At 39.4% G+C, this 18126-nt stretch overlaps 1 protein-coding gene across 1 annotated transcript in view; it reads right to left on the bottom strand.

The window, feature by feature from the left end:
* Positions 1–203: 203 nt before the first annotated feature.
* Positions 204–18126, bottom strand: part of LOC139719873 (gamma-secretase-activating protein-like) — a 31585-nt gene continuing 13662 nt past the window's right edge. Inside the window, exons 7-23 of the mRNA XM_071631258.1 lie at positions 16807–16992; positions 16250–16293; positions 14991–15034; positions 13288–13902; positions 12353–12604; positions 10950–11110; positions 9368–9535; positions 7914–7988; positions 6608–6781; positions 5690–5899; positions 5069–5250; positions 4379–4473; positions 3650–3834; positions 2508–2598; positions 1580–1666; positions 1023–1115; positions 204–337 (exon numbers count right to left, since the gene is read on the bottom strand). Coding sequence (XP_071487359.1) covers positions 204–337; positions 1023–1115; positions 1580–1666; positions 2508–2598; positions 3650–3834; positions 4379–4473; positions 5069–5250; positions 5690–5899; positions 6608–6781; positions 7914–7988; positions 9368–9535; positions 10950–11110; positions 12353–12604; positions 13288–13902; positions 14991–15034; positions 16250–16293; positions 16807–16992 — 2796 coding nt within the window. The remainder of the gene's footprint in view (positions 338–1022; positions 1116–1579; positions 1667–2507; positions 2599–3649; positions 3835–4378; positions 4474–5068; positions 5251–5689; positions 5900–6607; positions 6782–7913; positions 7989–9367; positions 9536–10949; positions 11111–12352; positions 12605–13287; positions 13903–14990; positions 15035–16249; positions 16294–16806; positions 16993–18126) is intronic.

The raw sequence follows: 18126 nt of genomic DNA, 5'->3' as shown, positions 1-18126 counted from the left end.
GACTAGCTGTCCAATTTTCCTCAAACTTTCACTGATGTGTTCTACTGATATTGCTGCATTCTCTCAATTTTTATGTATATGAAGGTGGACTTGCCCTTTAACTACCTCCTGAATCTGAGCCCACATTCTTTGTGATTCAATGATTGTCAAGGAAATACATGGTCGAATGGCCACAAGCAAAAATGAGTCTAAAGTGACTAGTCTCAGAAAGCTATCCCTCCCAAGTCCAAACCGTGCTCCTTGACAGAAGACTGCAGTGCCACGCGCCCCACAAACTGAGAGTTGAGGGCTTGCTGGAGCTCCGATCTTCCCTTCGCCGGAGTCTGCCAGGCTTGGTCTGGAAGTGAGAATGGGAGGGAAGATGGATAAACTATGATTTCTGGGTAAAATCTGGGGTCTACATGTAGTCTCATTTTTACCAGTGTATCCCACAGTGAATATGGTGAAAGTCAACTCGACCTCGACTATGATCAATGTCAATTCATATAATTTCATTACTGGAGGCAAAACTATATTGTTCAGGAATGCAATCATCCTCGTCACAGTGTTTGTACTTCATCATGGTCTTCGGCAAGAGAATGCTGTTGTGGTACAGCATCTCGTCACTCCACTATCACAGGGTAAATGATGGTTACAACAAACCATCCTTCTGTTGCACAGGCAAATTGAATATATTATGCTGTGTATCAGCATCAGTTGTTGAGGGCTGGTACAACATGTAAGTGATCGCCGCATCCCAAAGATGTATATTGTATGCTACGAGCAACCAAAATGTGCACATGACCATCAGAGTGACATTCATGTTTCACAGATATGGAGTCAAATCTATCAAATCCTAAAGTTCATTCACACAAACAAACACACACAAAAAAAGGAAGGAAAAAAATGATTAACCCTTTCCGTGATGGGGTATTTGGACAGTGTGTACAATGCTACGGGATTTTTCTGTTGCCAACAACTGCTCCAAGCACACAAAGGGTTAATTGTCCATCATTTTGTTCCAAAGGGTTTTTGTCTCTCACCTGCTCCCTCGATGACTTTCATGAAGTAAGTGAGGGGAGGAAAATCTGGGATGGCTTGAAAGAAGTCCTCATACACCTCCTGACCTACAATGGCTGCGGAGACAAAAAGAAAATTAGCGGTACTGCGGATGAAACCAGTCTGAATGCATGGAGGAAATATCTCGGTTCAATTCCACACATCATGTTCATGTGGACTATACTGAATAGAGTAAGATCAGACGAACGGCATGGTAGAAAATTCATCGAAATCAGACTTGAAATACGAGAGCTGCGAAATTCAAAGTTTTACATATTTTTACAAAAATATATAATAATTATATCAATTGTAATCAGAAATGCATAATAGCCCAGGCAATAATGTCATCCTCTCACAACACTCCCATTGATCAAAAAATCATTTTTTTCGTCGGGAATTCAGGAATTACAATCCTTCCCCTTAGAGTCATCACTGCTGAGTCCATACAGTATTACAACAAAATAATGTGTTGAGTTTTGACACTTTAGTCATGACATTTCTGCCTTCTCTTTTCAAATGACTACACATCGTGATTGCTTACCTGCTTCACTGCTCTTCTTTCGGGACCTGTGAGAACGAGTCTGTGTCACTGCACTGGCAGTCAGATTTTTCTGGCGAGACTCGGCACCTGCAAGACCACAGAATGTTGAAGGCATACTTTAAACCTGTCAAGTCGTGGAGAAAGTTTGCTGCATAAAATACCATCTTGCCTTTAGCAAACAGGCAACTCTGACTGATACTGTGTATCCTACCTTGGAAGAAGATCTTGGGAACTACTGTAAAACATGATAAATTCATGGCATGAAATTTTCGCAAATTGGAGGCTATGGCCTTTTCAGCATCATGAAATTTTCAGGAATTGCCGCTGGCATTCAATGCATTTAGTGTAGACAAGAACTTTAGTGGCATTTTAATTTTGCAAATATTGGCTCTCGCAAAAATACATGAAATTTAAATGCACGCAAACATTCCTCACTTTACAGTACTTACAGTCTTGTAAATTCAATACACCAGGAACATAAACTTTCTAAAAGGTGTTGCCAATTTGAGGACAAGTAATAGATTTAGCAATGAAGAGACTTTTAATATTTTTGATTTGGAGCAAACAAATAAATGTGAACAACAAAGGACTAAATTGAAAACATTCTTTTAACCATTCTTATAAAACAATACCAACGAACAGTAAGAATTAAAGATATAACGATACGGCATCAAATCTCAGAAATGTGGGTTGGGGAATTTATGGGTTTAACTGCATCACCCTTTGATCACCCCATCATTTCCCTTCGTAGATATTCTTAAATCTGGAATTTTGACAACTGGTTTGTGAGTAGTGAAATTGCAAATAAGAAGATGAGGTACTTTGGACAAATTCATCCAAAAGCAACAGAACTCACTATGAACCAATAATAACATAAATTTACATAAATAATGTGACACAATCTTTTGGTGTAAGATGATTGTTATACCTTCCTGTAGGCATGATGAAGTGTAATGCTGGGCTTTAATCAAGTTACTCTTTGGATGATCCCACTGCAGCAAAACTCTTTCTGCAGATGCCTTCAAGGAAGAGAAAAAAACAACAACATTTGATTGGCGACATTGCTGAAATGCACGACGTTTTTTTTTCTTACATTTCATAATAGTCTTTTCAAATGCACACACACACACACACACACACACACACATATTTTGTTGTTTATTCATAATGTCTGCAACTCTTGCCATAAGTTAAACTCAGCATCAATTGCACTCTGTTGATATGGCACTAATCCAGTACAATACACCTCTGTGATTATTTGTCCTCCCTTCCGAGAGGCACTCCCTGAGCAGCACAGTGAAGACCCAACCTGCATCAAATCCAATATCTAATTTTGGACTTACAAACGTTGAAGTTACATGTACACTGAACGATGAACATTGAACATTAAAATAAATTTCAATATACCAGGCAAATCCTGCTGTAACAAATACTACATACAAGAAGATACCATACCATACAAGTGATCATTGCAAGACAGAGGATTTTCCTGATAAAGATTTTTTTTTTTTTTAAAACTTGCATGGCTATGAAGAACAAATTCCTCAATATGGCAAGCTAATTTCAGAACCATCTAACAAAATATTGCTAGTACGAGAGGATCTTCAGCAGTGTCCCTGTCATAATTTCCCTTGCTTACAACTCTGCTTCTTAAGTCAGGTATTGAACTGAATACTGGGCCCTGTTTCACGAAGCTGTTCATGAAGTTACGCATGACTTTACAAACTACTGGAATTTATAGGTGCCAATATCTGTGCCCGTTTTTTTTTCTCTTAGGTTTCAACAAAGTACGACTGTATGTCAATATTTCACTACATTGGAACAAAAATACACTTTCAACTAAAAATGTGTTAACATGTAAGAACAATCATTATCATCTGCAAATTTCAATTCTTTTATAGCTATTAAACTTAACAATGATTGGGAAACCCACTTGGCTTGCCATATTTAAGTCATTCGAAAAGTCGTGTGTAACTTTATAAACAGCTTTATGAAACAGGGTCCTAGCCCAGATCTTCCCATTGAAAGCAAGGTGTGTTATCTCCTTGACACCCAAGACTGTATCTCTACCTTGGGTATTTTGTGCAGCAGCTTGAACTTGAGGTCAACGTTTGCCCGGTCCTCATCGGTCATCTCCTCTATCAACTGGATGAGGAACGCCTCGTTGAGCTCCAGCACACCTTGGCTGACGTACTGTAGGAACATGGTCCGGTCCAGGCAGCGGAAGGCCAGGGACAGGAAGAAGTTCTTGAATCCTTGGGAAACACAAAACCAGCAGAAAACCATTGGGTGGGGTCGGGAAGAATATGGGGGGATGATAAAAAGCGAAAATAAAACCTCCCAATTTTCATAAAAGAAAGACTATACATTAGTACTACACTTTAACTGCATTTATTTTCACTCTACACTCAACAATAGTATGTACAAAAAGTTTTGAAAGATATATTTAAAGAAACATCAATTCACCAACTGCTTACAGACACTACTGGTAGATGCCTCTTGTATAGAATCGATGGGAATTTGATATCTCACAGATGACAAGTCCAGTCATTCAAGACCTTTTCATGGTAAGAAAAGTCAAAAGTAATCACTGGCAAAAAAAACACACACAAAAAAAAACAATAACAACACTACAAGGGCAATAGCATTGACATCAACAAAATACGAACAAACCTCACTTTCCAACTGCAAGCCTTATTTGTGAACCATCAAATGACGAAATTGTGTGATCCTCAGATTGTGCTTTGATGCATTGTGCCCCCAGCCCCTCCCCTCACACTATGATGGAAACAAACTCACCTGGAGGCTGCGGAAAGCAGAGGTGCTGTGCTGCCGAGAAGAGCCTCTCGATCACGGAGAAGAGACTCTGCTCCTTCTCAGATGCTGGTTGGTTTCTATGTCACATGAAAGATAATTGGCAATAAGACGACTGCATGACTAGGGGGACAAAGATGCAATATACTAAAACAGACTGCATGAAGACTGGGCATATTGGCATGATAACGCAGGGCTGCACACTAACCCATTACCCAGTACCCAGTGTTTCCCTTTTTTACGGTCAATTCTTGAAAAAGTTACTGGTCTGACAGTGATTTTTACTGGTCAGGGACCGTCAAACCAGTGCAAGTGTGCAGCGTTGGATAATGACGGCTTTGAACCTAGAGCGCTAAAGGGCAAAATTCATGGCTGACTTCTCAGTTTTCCCTTCTTGTTTCTTCATTTGAAAACCAAATATGTGAATTCAGTTCTGGATTCATTGCGTTGAAATTGCTGTATTCTACATTCATCATTTTTGGGATGGGAAATGGGAAAATGGAACACATAAGGCATGCTAAATGTAAAATGAAGAAAAAAAAATTTATCTGGAAAAAAAACCAAAAAACCAACAACCCCACAATATTATCTTTAATGAAGAAAACAAAAGCTATATCAAACATGGTAAAAAAATTTCATCTCTGATTTGGCAACACAGACAAGTTCTGGACTTACAGGGACACCTTTGCCAACTCATCCATGTCTTCGGTGAAGCCGTTTGCTGCCATCAGGAGGGTAATCATATGCTTCATCTGTTGCAGCTGGCAGCCCACGTACTCAGAGGCATAGTTCACCAGCCTCTCTTGGGTGTGGAACGGCATGTTTGAGCGGAGGAAGGACACTAGGTCACTCAGGATCTGTGAATCATGCCAAAGAAGACACAGGAACTCAATTTTTTTTTTCTTTCAAATATCAATTAGTTTTTAGTCATTCTCCTGACAATTTCAGCATATTCTTCTCGACTTGTCCCTACCAAGCAAATTTCTCTTCTGCATCATCGTCATCCTCCATTGCCATGACAACCAAATATCCTCCCAAAGACAACATGCCATATCTTCCTTAAAACTCCCACACTTCCATTTACCTTGTATTGCCATATTCACTTCTCTGCTACTGTCATTGATTACATTCGTACAAATATTCCTGCTCCTATGAGTCATAACCCATCAATCTGTACACGAATCCATGGTTTATAAGTAAATATCTTGCTCTGCCACTGATATTGACAACACAGGGAGACAAAATGCATGATAACTTTAAGGCAAGACAAAAAGCATTGAATACACATCAGCCCACCATCTCTAGATGTTTGTTCTGGTTTGTGTCCATCCCAGAGGCCTGTCTCGCATCCTCCTCCATCATGACCGCGGCAAGGGGGTCCCTGGACTTCGCCTGCCGAGGGTCCTTGCTGGGTGATAGCGCCCTCTTGGAGAAGGCCGCTACCTTCTTGAGGAGAGATGACCTCGTGGCCGGGGGATGCAATGGTAGGGTTTCCTTCTCATCAATCTGACAGTGGGAAGACACAGTGTCATTCAGTTATGGTGTAAATAACCACTACATATTTCACTAACCTGTGGTGGCTCAGTGGTTATCATTGAGGGATCTCAATCCTGAGATACCGGGTTAAAATCTGTGGGCAGCAGTGGCAATGCCAATAGTGCTTTGCATTGCCAATAGGCAATGCAAAGGACCTTCTCCTCAATGCCTAGTTCCTCAGACAGAATATAAACTTGTATGTCCAAAAGGTAAGTTGCTAACAGTATTCAAGTGCTTTGCTGTGGCCATTGTTATATCTTTCTTAGATCAAACTCCTTAACAATTCCACCTTCTGTTCAAAGGTCACTGTGTTTTTTATGTATCTGAAATACCTAAAATGACCACTTGACCAAGAAATCTGTGCCTGCAGTTCACTTACTTCTCACAAATAAGTATCAGAGACCAAAAGAGAAGACACACAAAGAAAACACCAACATAGAAATAGTGATCAACATGCCATAGTGATTAGCAAGAACCTACATAATATACTCAAGTGTACATACATATACACGCTAATAAATGCTTTGGGATACAGTTTTGGAAATCCAGAACGAACAGCTGTCAAACCAGTTTGGCAAGCCTGAAAAAAGCTCAAAAATATGCAGCAAATTTGAACTTGACATTTTTTCTGGCAAACATTAATAACAGAGTGATCATGGCGATGACCCAGGGTCTGACCTTTGTGACCTGGTTCCCAGTATCCTGCTCTCTCAGCTTCTGGAGTATGGATCTTGTATCAAACCTCTTGATGGGCGATCGGACCAGCTCCTGACTTTTCTTGACGTGAGCATCAAGGGCCTCCCAGAGGTAGCTGGCAGGGTCACTGCCAAAGCGTTTCTCTCGCCGCCCCCTCTGAAACGATCAAGTGTGACAGGTACAATCACATCATATGATAACGGTGATGTGATGATAGATAACGATATCAAAAATGAGCATAGAGACAATGATATTGATGGTGATGATGATGCTGGTGGTGGTGGCAGTGATGGAGATGATGGTGGTGAATAGTGGAGATGACGGTGAAGATGAAGTTGGTGGTGAAGGTGATGGTGGTTGGCAGTGGTGGTGGTGGTAGAGGTTTTTGAAATGGTGGCGGTGATAATGTTGGTGGTGATGGTGATGGTAGTGGTGGTTGGTGGTGATGGCGGTGGTAGTTATTGAGATGGTGGTGGTTGTGTTGGTCGTATTGATGGTAGTGGTGATGGTGATAGTGATGGTGATGGTGTTGGCAATAGTAATAGTGTTGGTGGTGGTGGTGGTGGCAGCGATTGCAATGGTAATCTTTATGGTAACATGATAGTGATATGATGAGGATGATGAAAATAATGACAATGAGGATTAAAACAACAGTGATTGTGATCATAATGATGAATACAATGATGATTTTACTGTAAAAATACCTTAACAGAGTAGGAATGTAATCACAACTGAATTTAATAACACTACAGATCAGACATAACTATTACTCTCACACAAAACAGGTAAAATTAGTCATGAAGCATGTTAGGCACTGCCGTGAATAATAAGAAGATATTCTCATGATTTGTTATAGAGGTATGTCTCCTGATTTTTTCTTATTTTTTGTGAAATGTATCCCTGCTTGTTGTTAACTGAAACTGAAAATGTGGCCTAGCAATGCTACATGAAATCTTGCAGTGTTACTTTTAAAAAAAAGTAATGTGACACTTGCACTTACAAACTTGCGGAAGAAAAATTGTTTTGTTGTCACATATCACAAGAATGACAACAAAGTTGCCATGCTACATGGCACAAATAGAATCTCATGTCACACACGGGTAAATGTCTGAAAATCCAACAAGGACCTGATAATGGCTTGCAGCTGCTTCTAACAACAGCTAAGGGCATGGCTTGGTTCTGTTAAATGCATCTATACGTACAAGCACACACATACTATCCAAACTGATAACGAGTCATGTGACCAGGGTGGGTTGAATGCGATATCAACATTGCAATGAACACACACCTTGGTGAGAAATATCTTTGGAATGTGTCTGTTCTGTACGGCCTTGAAGCAAGCTAGTCTGCGTCCATCCAGAGTCTAAAAAGAAGAAGAAATGAGCAAGGAGCATGACATGCATGTATCTCAATCATGAAATCTTAAAACACAAGGACATACAAAACTTGTTGGTTATAGCATGCAAAAACATGTTTTCCTGAGCAATGCATAAACTGCTTTCTTTTTAAAACCACTGAAGTTAGCTGTGAAAGAGATTGGTCACTCCTAAATCCACGCACCCTACTCTCATATTCTATCATTGTCTCTATCTTCCTAATTTCTTTTGCAATTTCAGTCAAATACATCTAATTACTATCTCCCTGTTTTGGAGGTCCCAGCATGCTATGCTCAAAGTGTGTAATGGTATCAATAACATATTTTGCTTTGGTCAGAGTGTAGGTTTTCCTTCTTATCTATCTCACTTTATCATATTCAATCCATCTATCCCTCCCCTTTCAATGACCATCTACTCTTGAAGCTGCATCAACAACATCAAAATATTTTGTGTAGATCCTAGTTTGAAAGGCTGTTTTCGCCGTATTCTAAAGTTGCTGTTTTTTTTATGTCATCTCATCCCTTCCCCTACCCTTCTCATATTTAATGGCACCAGCTACATCAACATCCTTTGCTTGAGTACAAATGTCACCTTCTTCTCCTCTCATTATTTTGATTCTCTTTCACGCAATCCTCATCCAAACCTCCTCTGCCTCCCCTCTGCACAATCCCTGTCAGCTTTGACTTGCTTCACTCACAGACATTGGCAACATTAGCCTTATGCCTACCAAAGACTTGTGAGTTCTGCACAAACTCATTGAGAATTGTGTAACCGTGGGAAGGGAACAAGTTCACAACCTTTGTCAGGGCACACACTCTAATCTATTTTTACTTGTCTTTTGTTCCATCCATCCCACTGCATGTTACCCTCACCATCCCCTTGCAAACTTACTCCCTCTTCCTCCCCCCTCCTCTTTTTTCTATCTATCTATGTATGTATGTATCTATCTATCTATCTACACCTATCTATCTATCTATCCATCTATCTCTATCTATCTACATCTATCTATCTGTCTATCTATCTATCTATCCATCCATCTATCTATCTACATGTATCTACCTACCTATGTACCTATCTATCTATCTATCTATCTATCTACATACATCTATCTTCTATCTACCTATCTATCTACCTATCTACATATATCTATTTATCTATCTCTCTATCTATCTATCTACATTGTATCTATCTGTCTATCTATCTATCTATCTATCTATCTATCTATCTATCTATCTATCTATCTATCTATCTATCTATCTATCTATCTATCATCTATCTATCTATCTATCTATCTATCTATCTATCTACATCTATCTATCTGTCTGCCTGTCTATCTACCTATCTATCTATCTTTTCTCTCTCTTACCTCGATGACAAATGTTTTGCTGGTGTCAGTCTTGGTGAAGGGGAAGTAGAGTAGGATGTTCCTCTCCAGCTTGAGTCTGACGGAGCCAAAGGTGCTGGCCAGGAGGCACTCAGCTAGGATGTCCTCCATTTCCAGCTGAAAGGGGTCCTTGGTGATGCACTCAATGATCTGGATGGGGGTTGCCCAAAGTTTACTTTTCATCATACATGAGCACCACATTATAACAATTACATTGGACTTTACAGCATATTGACTAACCTGTCTTCTTTAGAGTACACAAAAGACATCATGGAAATTTATGTAATGGTAGCTTGTCAGGACACACTGACCGGCTATATCATAAACATGCTATATCATAAACAGAAATATTCTTCATCATATTCATTATATACGATTACAAGCCAATATAGAAATTAAGGCAATTCTCCCTATTTTATATGACTGTAAAAACTCAAACAGCAGGAGCAATTTTGATTTCTGTGACAATGTGTCAACAATGCCATGCTGATACACAGCGAAAGTTCTATTTGATCATATATGAAAAACATGGAGCATTTTCTCTATCACCAAACTACCATTGTCAGTAATTCTTACATGTTGAGAAAAGAAATATGAAGTTATTAGCTTTGAAAATGCATTTCTATTGCATAGCAACAATGTTTTAGTAATGACATAATGGGAAATATTAGACGTGATTACCGCATATGCACTCTGCCCATGCCTGCTTGAACAGAAACTTGCGTAACCAAAAGTACACGAGTCAACAAAAAAGTGAAACCCCGCTTGACCTCCGAATGTTGCGCTTGGGTGCGTAAGATTATCCCATTCATTTGCATGTAGCATTCAGTCAGCATACGGACCCGACCCCTACTGACAAAATGCGTACATTTCTATGGGATAGCGAGAATTTGAATACCACCTCATCTAACATGAGTGAGTGAAAGTGGTCAAACCACTGCACTGAAAAAATACAGTGAACCATTAAATTCTGCAGCTTTCATTACTTTTTCTGAATTAAAATTCTGTTGTTCTTTTTGTTGACTTACATACAAGTCAACTTGATATACATGTGTGGAGTTGAGTCCCCCTGTAATAATAATAATTATAATAATTCACAACATTTATATAGCGCGTTATTACATAAAATGTCTCTAAGCGCTATGGGAAAAAGAAAACAATAGAAAGGGAAGAAGAGGAAAGTAAAGAAAGAAAGAAAGAAGAAGAAGGTACAGTTTCAGTAACGGTATAAGACATGAAACACAGTCATAATACTATTCAATAAACAAATACGTTTTTAACATGGATTTAAATTTGTCTACTGAGTCTGTTTGTTTCAAGCATTCAGGTAAACTGTTCCAGAGTTGAGGTGATGCTGACTGAAAAGCTCTAGAACCATAAGATTGTGTATTGACAGGAGGAGGTATTAAAAGTGATTTGTTATTAGACCGCAAGTTCCGGACAAAAAGGCCTGTAGAATGCACCATCGCTGCTACAACACATGTGTACATAGGGGAAGAGTCTAGTGGCACTGAACACAATGCAGATAGATGTCAGTGTTTATTAGAGCAAAGATGAGACTTGCCTTCTTGTTCAGAGCTGCATCTTTCAGGTTGATGATTGCCAGGTGCAGCAGTCCAAGTTTGAAGGGAATTAGACTGTCCCTAACGAGCAGTGACGGAAGCTTGTCCTTGCTGATGAAGGGGTTGTAGCATCGACCAGTCCGGCTGTCAAAAAGTACATCATCTTGGGGAAAAAAGGGTAATGAAATCTAAGACTTAGATACTTCAACTCCAATGTCAAATTATTCCAGCAAACCAACAAAATGTCACTGTTTCACTGGTTCTGGTATAAAGAAGGGAAGTATATTTGATATATTATTAAAATACTTATGAAAAGTATTTCACTACCATGCAGTCCAATGATAGCCTATAATGAACTTCACTCTACCTGAAAAATTGGTATTGAAATATGCATAAAAGTCCCATTAACTCTTTATGTGCCACGTTCGCACGTCCGACTCAGTCGACGGCGTGCCAACTTCGCATATTCTGCTCAACAAACAAAGCCGCCAAGGCCGATCAATAAACCGCTAATTACTGCTAATCCCGCGGCAAAATGAAAGCGTTTCTCGTGCTTTTGTTCCTCTCATAATTATACGGTTTGCATTCTATGTGGTGATCGACTATCAAGTGATGTTCCCAACTAGATTTGCTCGTATATTCTAAGTTTCCGTCACGATTTTATGTGTAAAAGTCATGCCTTTACAGTAATGTAGCAATTGGTCATTCAAAAGAAAAATTGAAAATAGAGTCATCATACAATGTATATCGAAACAAAGCTTGGCATTCCTCTTTAACTTTGCCTACTATTATGCTCATCTTAACAGAAATTTGTAGAAGTTATACAAATTGGAAAAAACAGAATTCTTTCTCGGAGCATGACTACCTTCGTGTCTCAGAATAACGTGGCACACAGGGGGTTTCCACCATGGCACATAAAGAGTTAAAGTAGTGGGAGATACATGGTGTGTGAATACTGTCGTCACAAAGCATTTGGTGTTTTTATGCTCTTCTCATGATGCGAAGCTATACCCCAGTATCAAAAGCGCATTGCTTGTGTGCATCCACAGATGGGAAAAAAAAATCATTTGAAGAGATTTATTAATAATTGCCAGTGACTTCTTGGACAGATGACGGTTAAGTTACCATGGCAACCTTGTGAAAGATGAAGAAAGATAAAGCGAAGGAGAGAAAACAGAAGAAGATGATGGAGAAGAAGAAGAAGAAGAAGAAAAAAGAAAAGAGGAAGAAGTAGAAGATGACAAAAGAGAAGAAGAAAGAAGTAGAAGAAAGAGAAGCTAATGAAGGAGAAAAAGAGGAGGAAGCAGAAAAAAGGAGAAGAAAAAGGGAAAAACAAAAGAAGAAGTAGAAGGAGAAGGAAGAAAAGAAACAAAAGGAAAAGAAATAAAAGAAGAGACTGTCTCACCATACTTGCTGGCTGTCCTGTCCCTGAGACAGTGAGACAGTAGAGGGCGACAGGTGCGTAGCTGCTCTTCTCTGGAGCCAAGGAACAGCTCCCCGTTCTCCCCGTTCTCCACTTCCCAATCTTCCGCCCCGGCCTGTGGGATCCAGGGCACGTCCTGCTGCTCAAAGGCAAGATGGAGGCAGGGCTCCACCTCGGGGCCCACGTTGAGGAGGTGCAGCATGGTGCCAGGATAGTAGGCCATAATGTAGCCATCTGTCAGATGTGGAGCCATTGGACAGAATTCCCACAAAATCAGCTCATTTTTTAAGTGGATACACAACTTCTTTTTATACACTTATGGCAATAAAATGACCAATGACATTAAAGTTTGCCCACATTGCTGCTGACTCATATTACTGGTATTATGTAATTACACATCCTGAAGCTTAGCATTCAGTACAAATTGCCATACCTACACAAATACAGTGCAACAAATATGTGTGTGAGTGATATCAGAGGAAACTTTGATCACTCCCTTTAAACCCTTGGTTTAATTTAAACTCTGGTTTGATGAAAGCTGCAAAATCTGATTTTCATATATCCCACAGAACATACAACTTCTGCCCTCTATGTGAGCTGGAATGCTCTTTCTTACTTGGACATCGAACACTGATTATACAATCAGCTTGCACTAAGGACAAACCCACTCCAAGATTAATTTCTTTTTCCATTTCCCATGCTTTCTAGCCTTTTAGCTTAAAAAACATCATGTACAGCATATTAAGTTTAATTTACATCTCTTCTGAAGTTACTCAAACATATACACTGGAAACTGGTGAGTTGATATAAATTGATATTAAAAAATGCAAGAATTGTAATCAACAGGGACCTTTGTCATTACCAGTGTGTTTATGTCTAATACATAAAATTTCTACACCCTGTCTCAGCAAACTCACTCAGAGGAGCAAAGTGAATCAGCATTCTCTTGGCTATGGTCCTGGGAACATGGGGCACGCTGCACTGGAGAATGATCCGATGATGTAACACCAGCACCACATAGTGGACGTCAACATGCTGCTCACCACTGCGAGACCTGCCGGGCATGTCGCCCACCAGGGACCTCAACACAGCCGCATCCAGCTGGTCAGTGAGGCTCCTCCTCATACCGCCAGGGAAGTCGGGCGTGGCCGGAGAGCTCAGGGCGGACCAGTAGGCGGGGCTGGTCAGCGGACCCGTGCTGGAGTCCTGGCTCAGGTTAAGGGATGAGTCGGTGGCAGGGCTTGTCGGGGTAAGGAGCTTACCTGCGGTGGGGCCCTCTGGGGAGAGGGAGGTGGCCGAGGACTCTCGACTATTCAGGTTCAAATTCTGTGGCCGCCTCCCCCACTCCTCATCACCCCTACCGCGGCTGACTCCGCCAGGGTCTGACTGGCCGGAGTGCTGGGGCATCAGTTTGCCCCGACTTTGGCGGCGCGAGCTGGGTTTGGAATTGGCAAGTCGCTTCACGGGCAGTTGATAGCAGAGACACACTGAGCCACCAGGCTGGCATACTACGTACATATTGATGGCTCTCACTGAAATAGATAAAAAAGACAACTGTCAGATACTAGCTCTTGCTCATTCCTCCAGAACTGTCACTAATTACAATCCACATTATTACATTCTAAAATAGTACAGTTTGCACATTTCAAGGATTATTAGCCAAGCACCACTTAATAAGCTATACTGATCCCATCAATTTAATAATCAACGTAGGATATACTGTAAAACAAGGAATGTTCGTGTGCATTCTAATTTTGCTAATTTCGCGAGCACCAAGATTCACAAAAATAAAATGCACACGAAAGTTCTTGTCTACACTGTATGCATTGCAAGCCAGTGGCAATTCACAAAAATTTTATGCCACAAAAGAGGCTGTCGACTCCAATTCACAAAAATTTCATGCTGCGAATATATTATGTTTTTACAGTAGTCCCACATTTTATGACCATTAAAATCTGTTACTTTACAATGATGTTGGTACCTAATTTGCAATGCTGTTTGATTGTTTTTGTTTTCTCACATTTCAACAGACATCATCCTTCAAAATGCTTATCTTAATTGACAAAATCCCAAATCACTGCAGGTGTTGTAATTATATTTCTGCTACATAGCTTTAATATACATAAAAATGTGGAACTGTGAAATAAACGGATCTACAGACATAAATAGAAACATGACATGCACAGTATATGGTCATCTGATGTCAATGAAACTCTTTTATCTGCAATAAGTGATATCACACAAATATCTTTCTATTCTTTTCACATCTACCAGGATATAACATTTTCTACAAGTTAGTATATTACAATGCATATTATTGACCTCATCAAAATTTCTATAGTGTGGTAAGGACAAATTTCTGTTTTTTGTCATGGTTTAAAAAACAAAACAAAGGTGAAACCTATTAAAAGGTTGCACGGTCTATCATATAACAAGGGTTAGAATCATGTTCCAATGATTTGCATAGAAAAAAATATATGTACATATACAGCTGTATATCTATATATTTATGTTCTTATTTATTCATTTAATACATTGAAAACACTAAAGTGACATCATCATTCTTGTGTGGAATAAAAACTGAATATTTCAAAACTGGAAGTTTAAAGGGGTGCAATACCTGAGACAGTATTTCTCAAAGATGGCAGTTCATATGAAGTACTCCTGTTCACAGATAATGACAAAATAAGAAAGTAAGGATTTGCTACTATTGGGTTAGAGGTATGATGTAGGTAAATTCAAACTCACACACATCTATGAATCTGACATATCTGGTCCACATTCCCTTGCATACTGAATTCAAATTTGAAGACTGTCATGGGCTATAGGAACCCTTAAATAGTTTAATTACAAGGACATGACTGCCAACTTTAATACATGGAAATGCATAAGTGAAAACTGCTGAAATACGAGTCTTCCCACACTTTCTTCACAATGTGCATCATTTCATTTACACACATACTCTTCTGTGACAGATCTTAAAATTGATTGGACCACACTGTGGACCAAACAATCCGATTCCCTTGCCATGCAGTAAGCAGCCATCTTTCTGCAAACCTTTCCAATTTTAATCAAACAGAGTCATCTTCACACATTGCTTATGTAAACCACGTCAACCACATGTAAACTTCATCATTATTCAACGAATCTCAGAGGCACTAGAATCACTGATGTTATAGTTGAAATCTAAGTTATAGAAATACATTGCCAATAAAGTCTGATGGTCACTGTACCAAATAAACAATTTCTGTGTTATTGAATGACTGCTCGTGTAGTAATTACCAGATTTGTTTGTTTTTTTAACCCATAATCACCAGTTTTTGACATGATCACTTAAAGTCATAATTAGATTACAGTATTACTCCTTTATCTTAAAGCACTTAAGGAAAATGCCCCTGGCATGTGAAGAAATTTTAGGCAAATTCAAGATATACTTTCCTCTTTTAAGTCACCACATCACGTTTTGAGGCATACTTAATGAATCATGATACCCTATCACAATATGCAATATGGGTAAAGCCGTGACCATGAAATATTACAGTAACACATCCCCCATACAAGTTTTTCTACATTTGGTATAAATTTGCATGAGCCAGCTTATATACTGTACCATACCATATGCAAGTATGCATAAGGATTGATTGGCCCATCAAAAACAAACAAACAAACAAATATACACACATATAGAAAAAAATAATAATAATAATGTGGAAGATGCAGTTCTAAAGGTGATTTTTGTAAATAATGCTAAGATACGAATCTGTCACTTATGAATACTGTTATGCAACCAATGCTACAAACAATGAGAAATGACACATGCGATATGAAAAATGCTACAAATAATGGAAAAAAATAGATGAAGTGAAAATTACTACACACCTGCTGGATGGCCATTTGATGTCTGGAGGAAGATCCATTTCCATCTACACAGGAACATAAAACATTATCAATTCCAATGAGATATAAAGTAATAAGAAAAAAGAAACTGGGCAAATCTGCCTCATAAAGCATTTGCAGTCAAATTGATAACGTGAAGTCTACAAGATCAATGGCAATATTCTAAGTTTTCTGCCCCTTCCCCAATGAAACAGAGATAACAAGATAACAAAGTCACGGATAAAAAAAAAAACAAGTTAAGTGAATAGTCAAGTCTCTTGTGCCACTGCTGTCAATGTTCAATTGTAAGTTCGATTCTCCTTCACGTATCACTCCTTATGATGAAAAAAACAAAATACTTTGATATAAAGATGCAGAGAACATACGGATCAGTCTCTTTACAACCACGTCATGAAAATTATTCTGACAAGGAAGGGTTTATTTTCAGATGTATCGAACAAAAATTCTGTTTCCATATCCTAAAAGCACAACTGTTACAAGCTTCTCATGTTAGCTTATTTAGCTTATCAAAGCAAGAAGGCTGCAACTCCCTTCCTCACCATTTTTGTAAATGTGGTCTGTGACCCTTGACCTAAGAACTCAAAGCACCGAAAGACGGCGGGTAGTTCTGGCTCGTTGGCAGTGCGAGTCCGTGGAAGTACGACAAAGAGCCGCTGCGTGGGGGCGTCCCACTGGGCCCAGAGGAATCGGCTGACTACTGGTTGGGCATCAGGAGGGCCACTGATCTGAAAAACGCAGAGTCAAAGGTCAAACCTTCAGGTCCTATGGGAATATTTCTTCAGAAAGAATTGATCATCTTTACTTCATCAAATTGGTCATCTTCAAATTTCACAGCATACTCTAATATCTGGAAAAAGAAAAGTCAAAATGGTAATGATCCATAGAGACTAAGCCCGAGTAAATTTTGGAGTATTTCATTGGAAATCCATCTAAAGGAGGTTACACCAGAATGCTATGTAAGATTCTGTACAGTATAAAATATATTCCTGTATAAATGTTATCAATGAAGTAACTGCACAGAATTGGGAAAACACTTACCCCGTAGGTCTGACTACTTCCATATGCACTGTAGAAATATACGGGCAAACAAATCCCTGTCTACTTGCTGCAGAGTATGAAGGTGTAATGTCATAGCCATTCATATGGCAATGGAAACTGGCCCAAGTATCGGTTAACACAACAACTGCTAACAATGCTCGTATCTGGTTGGATCTAACCTACTGCCTGAAGCCTTGTGCTTGTATATCTTGTTTAGAACCATATAGCTATACAAAAGACTGTGACATCGTCATCTCCGTACTCTATAATTGAAACGGCATCCCCAAACAATCATCTGCTATGTCACTGGGAACAGGTACAGACTGAGGTACACTCATGAGTTTCATCCCCTGCATCTGTAGCATTCCCCCCCCCCCCCACCCCCGAGTTGCCAGGCAGCATAATTTGATGATGCCAGTTGCTCGTTTCTACAAAGTATGACTTTCATTTTCCCTTTAGTAGAGGAATTCTCAGAGACTGTTTCTCTGTCTCAGCTTGATAAAAACTAAATAAGCTGCATACATACATTGTAGGTATGCTTCATATCAGGAAGACATTCACAGTACACACATAAATGGAGCAACTCACTGCCATGCATCAAATTGATTTCCCCTCCCTCTCCCACTTACACTAAACTATGGCTGAAATCTGTTATTATTTGGCTAGAGTAAAATACTTTCAAAAGTTGCTTGCCATATACATTCTGTGAAACATTGCAGGGCAATACTTGACTTCAAAACATTATCCCTAGCTCACATCACTCAGTGATTTCCTATTTTGAAAAAAATGGAAGAAACAAAGAAACAAACAACCCAACAGCT

The sequence above is a fragment of the Diadema antillarum genome, unplaced genomic scaffold, assembly GCF_040938485.1.
Source record: "Diadema antillarum isolate AM-2024a unplaced genomic scaffold, OU_Dant_1.0 scf00000116, whole genome shotgun sequence".
NCBI lineage: Eukaryota > Metazoa > Echinodermata > Echinoidea > Diadematoida > Diadematidae > Diadema > Diadema antillarum.
This window is presented reverse-complemented; position numbering and strand designations above follow the sequence as displayed.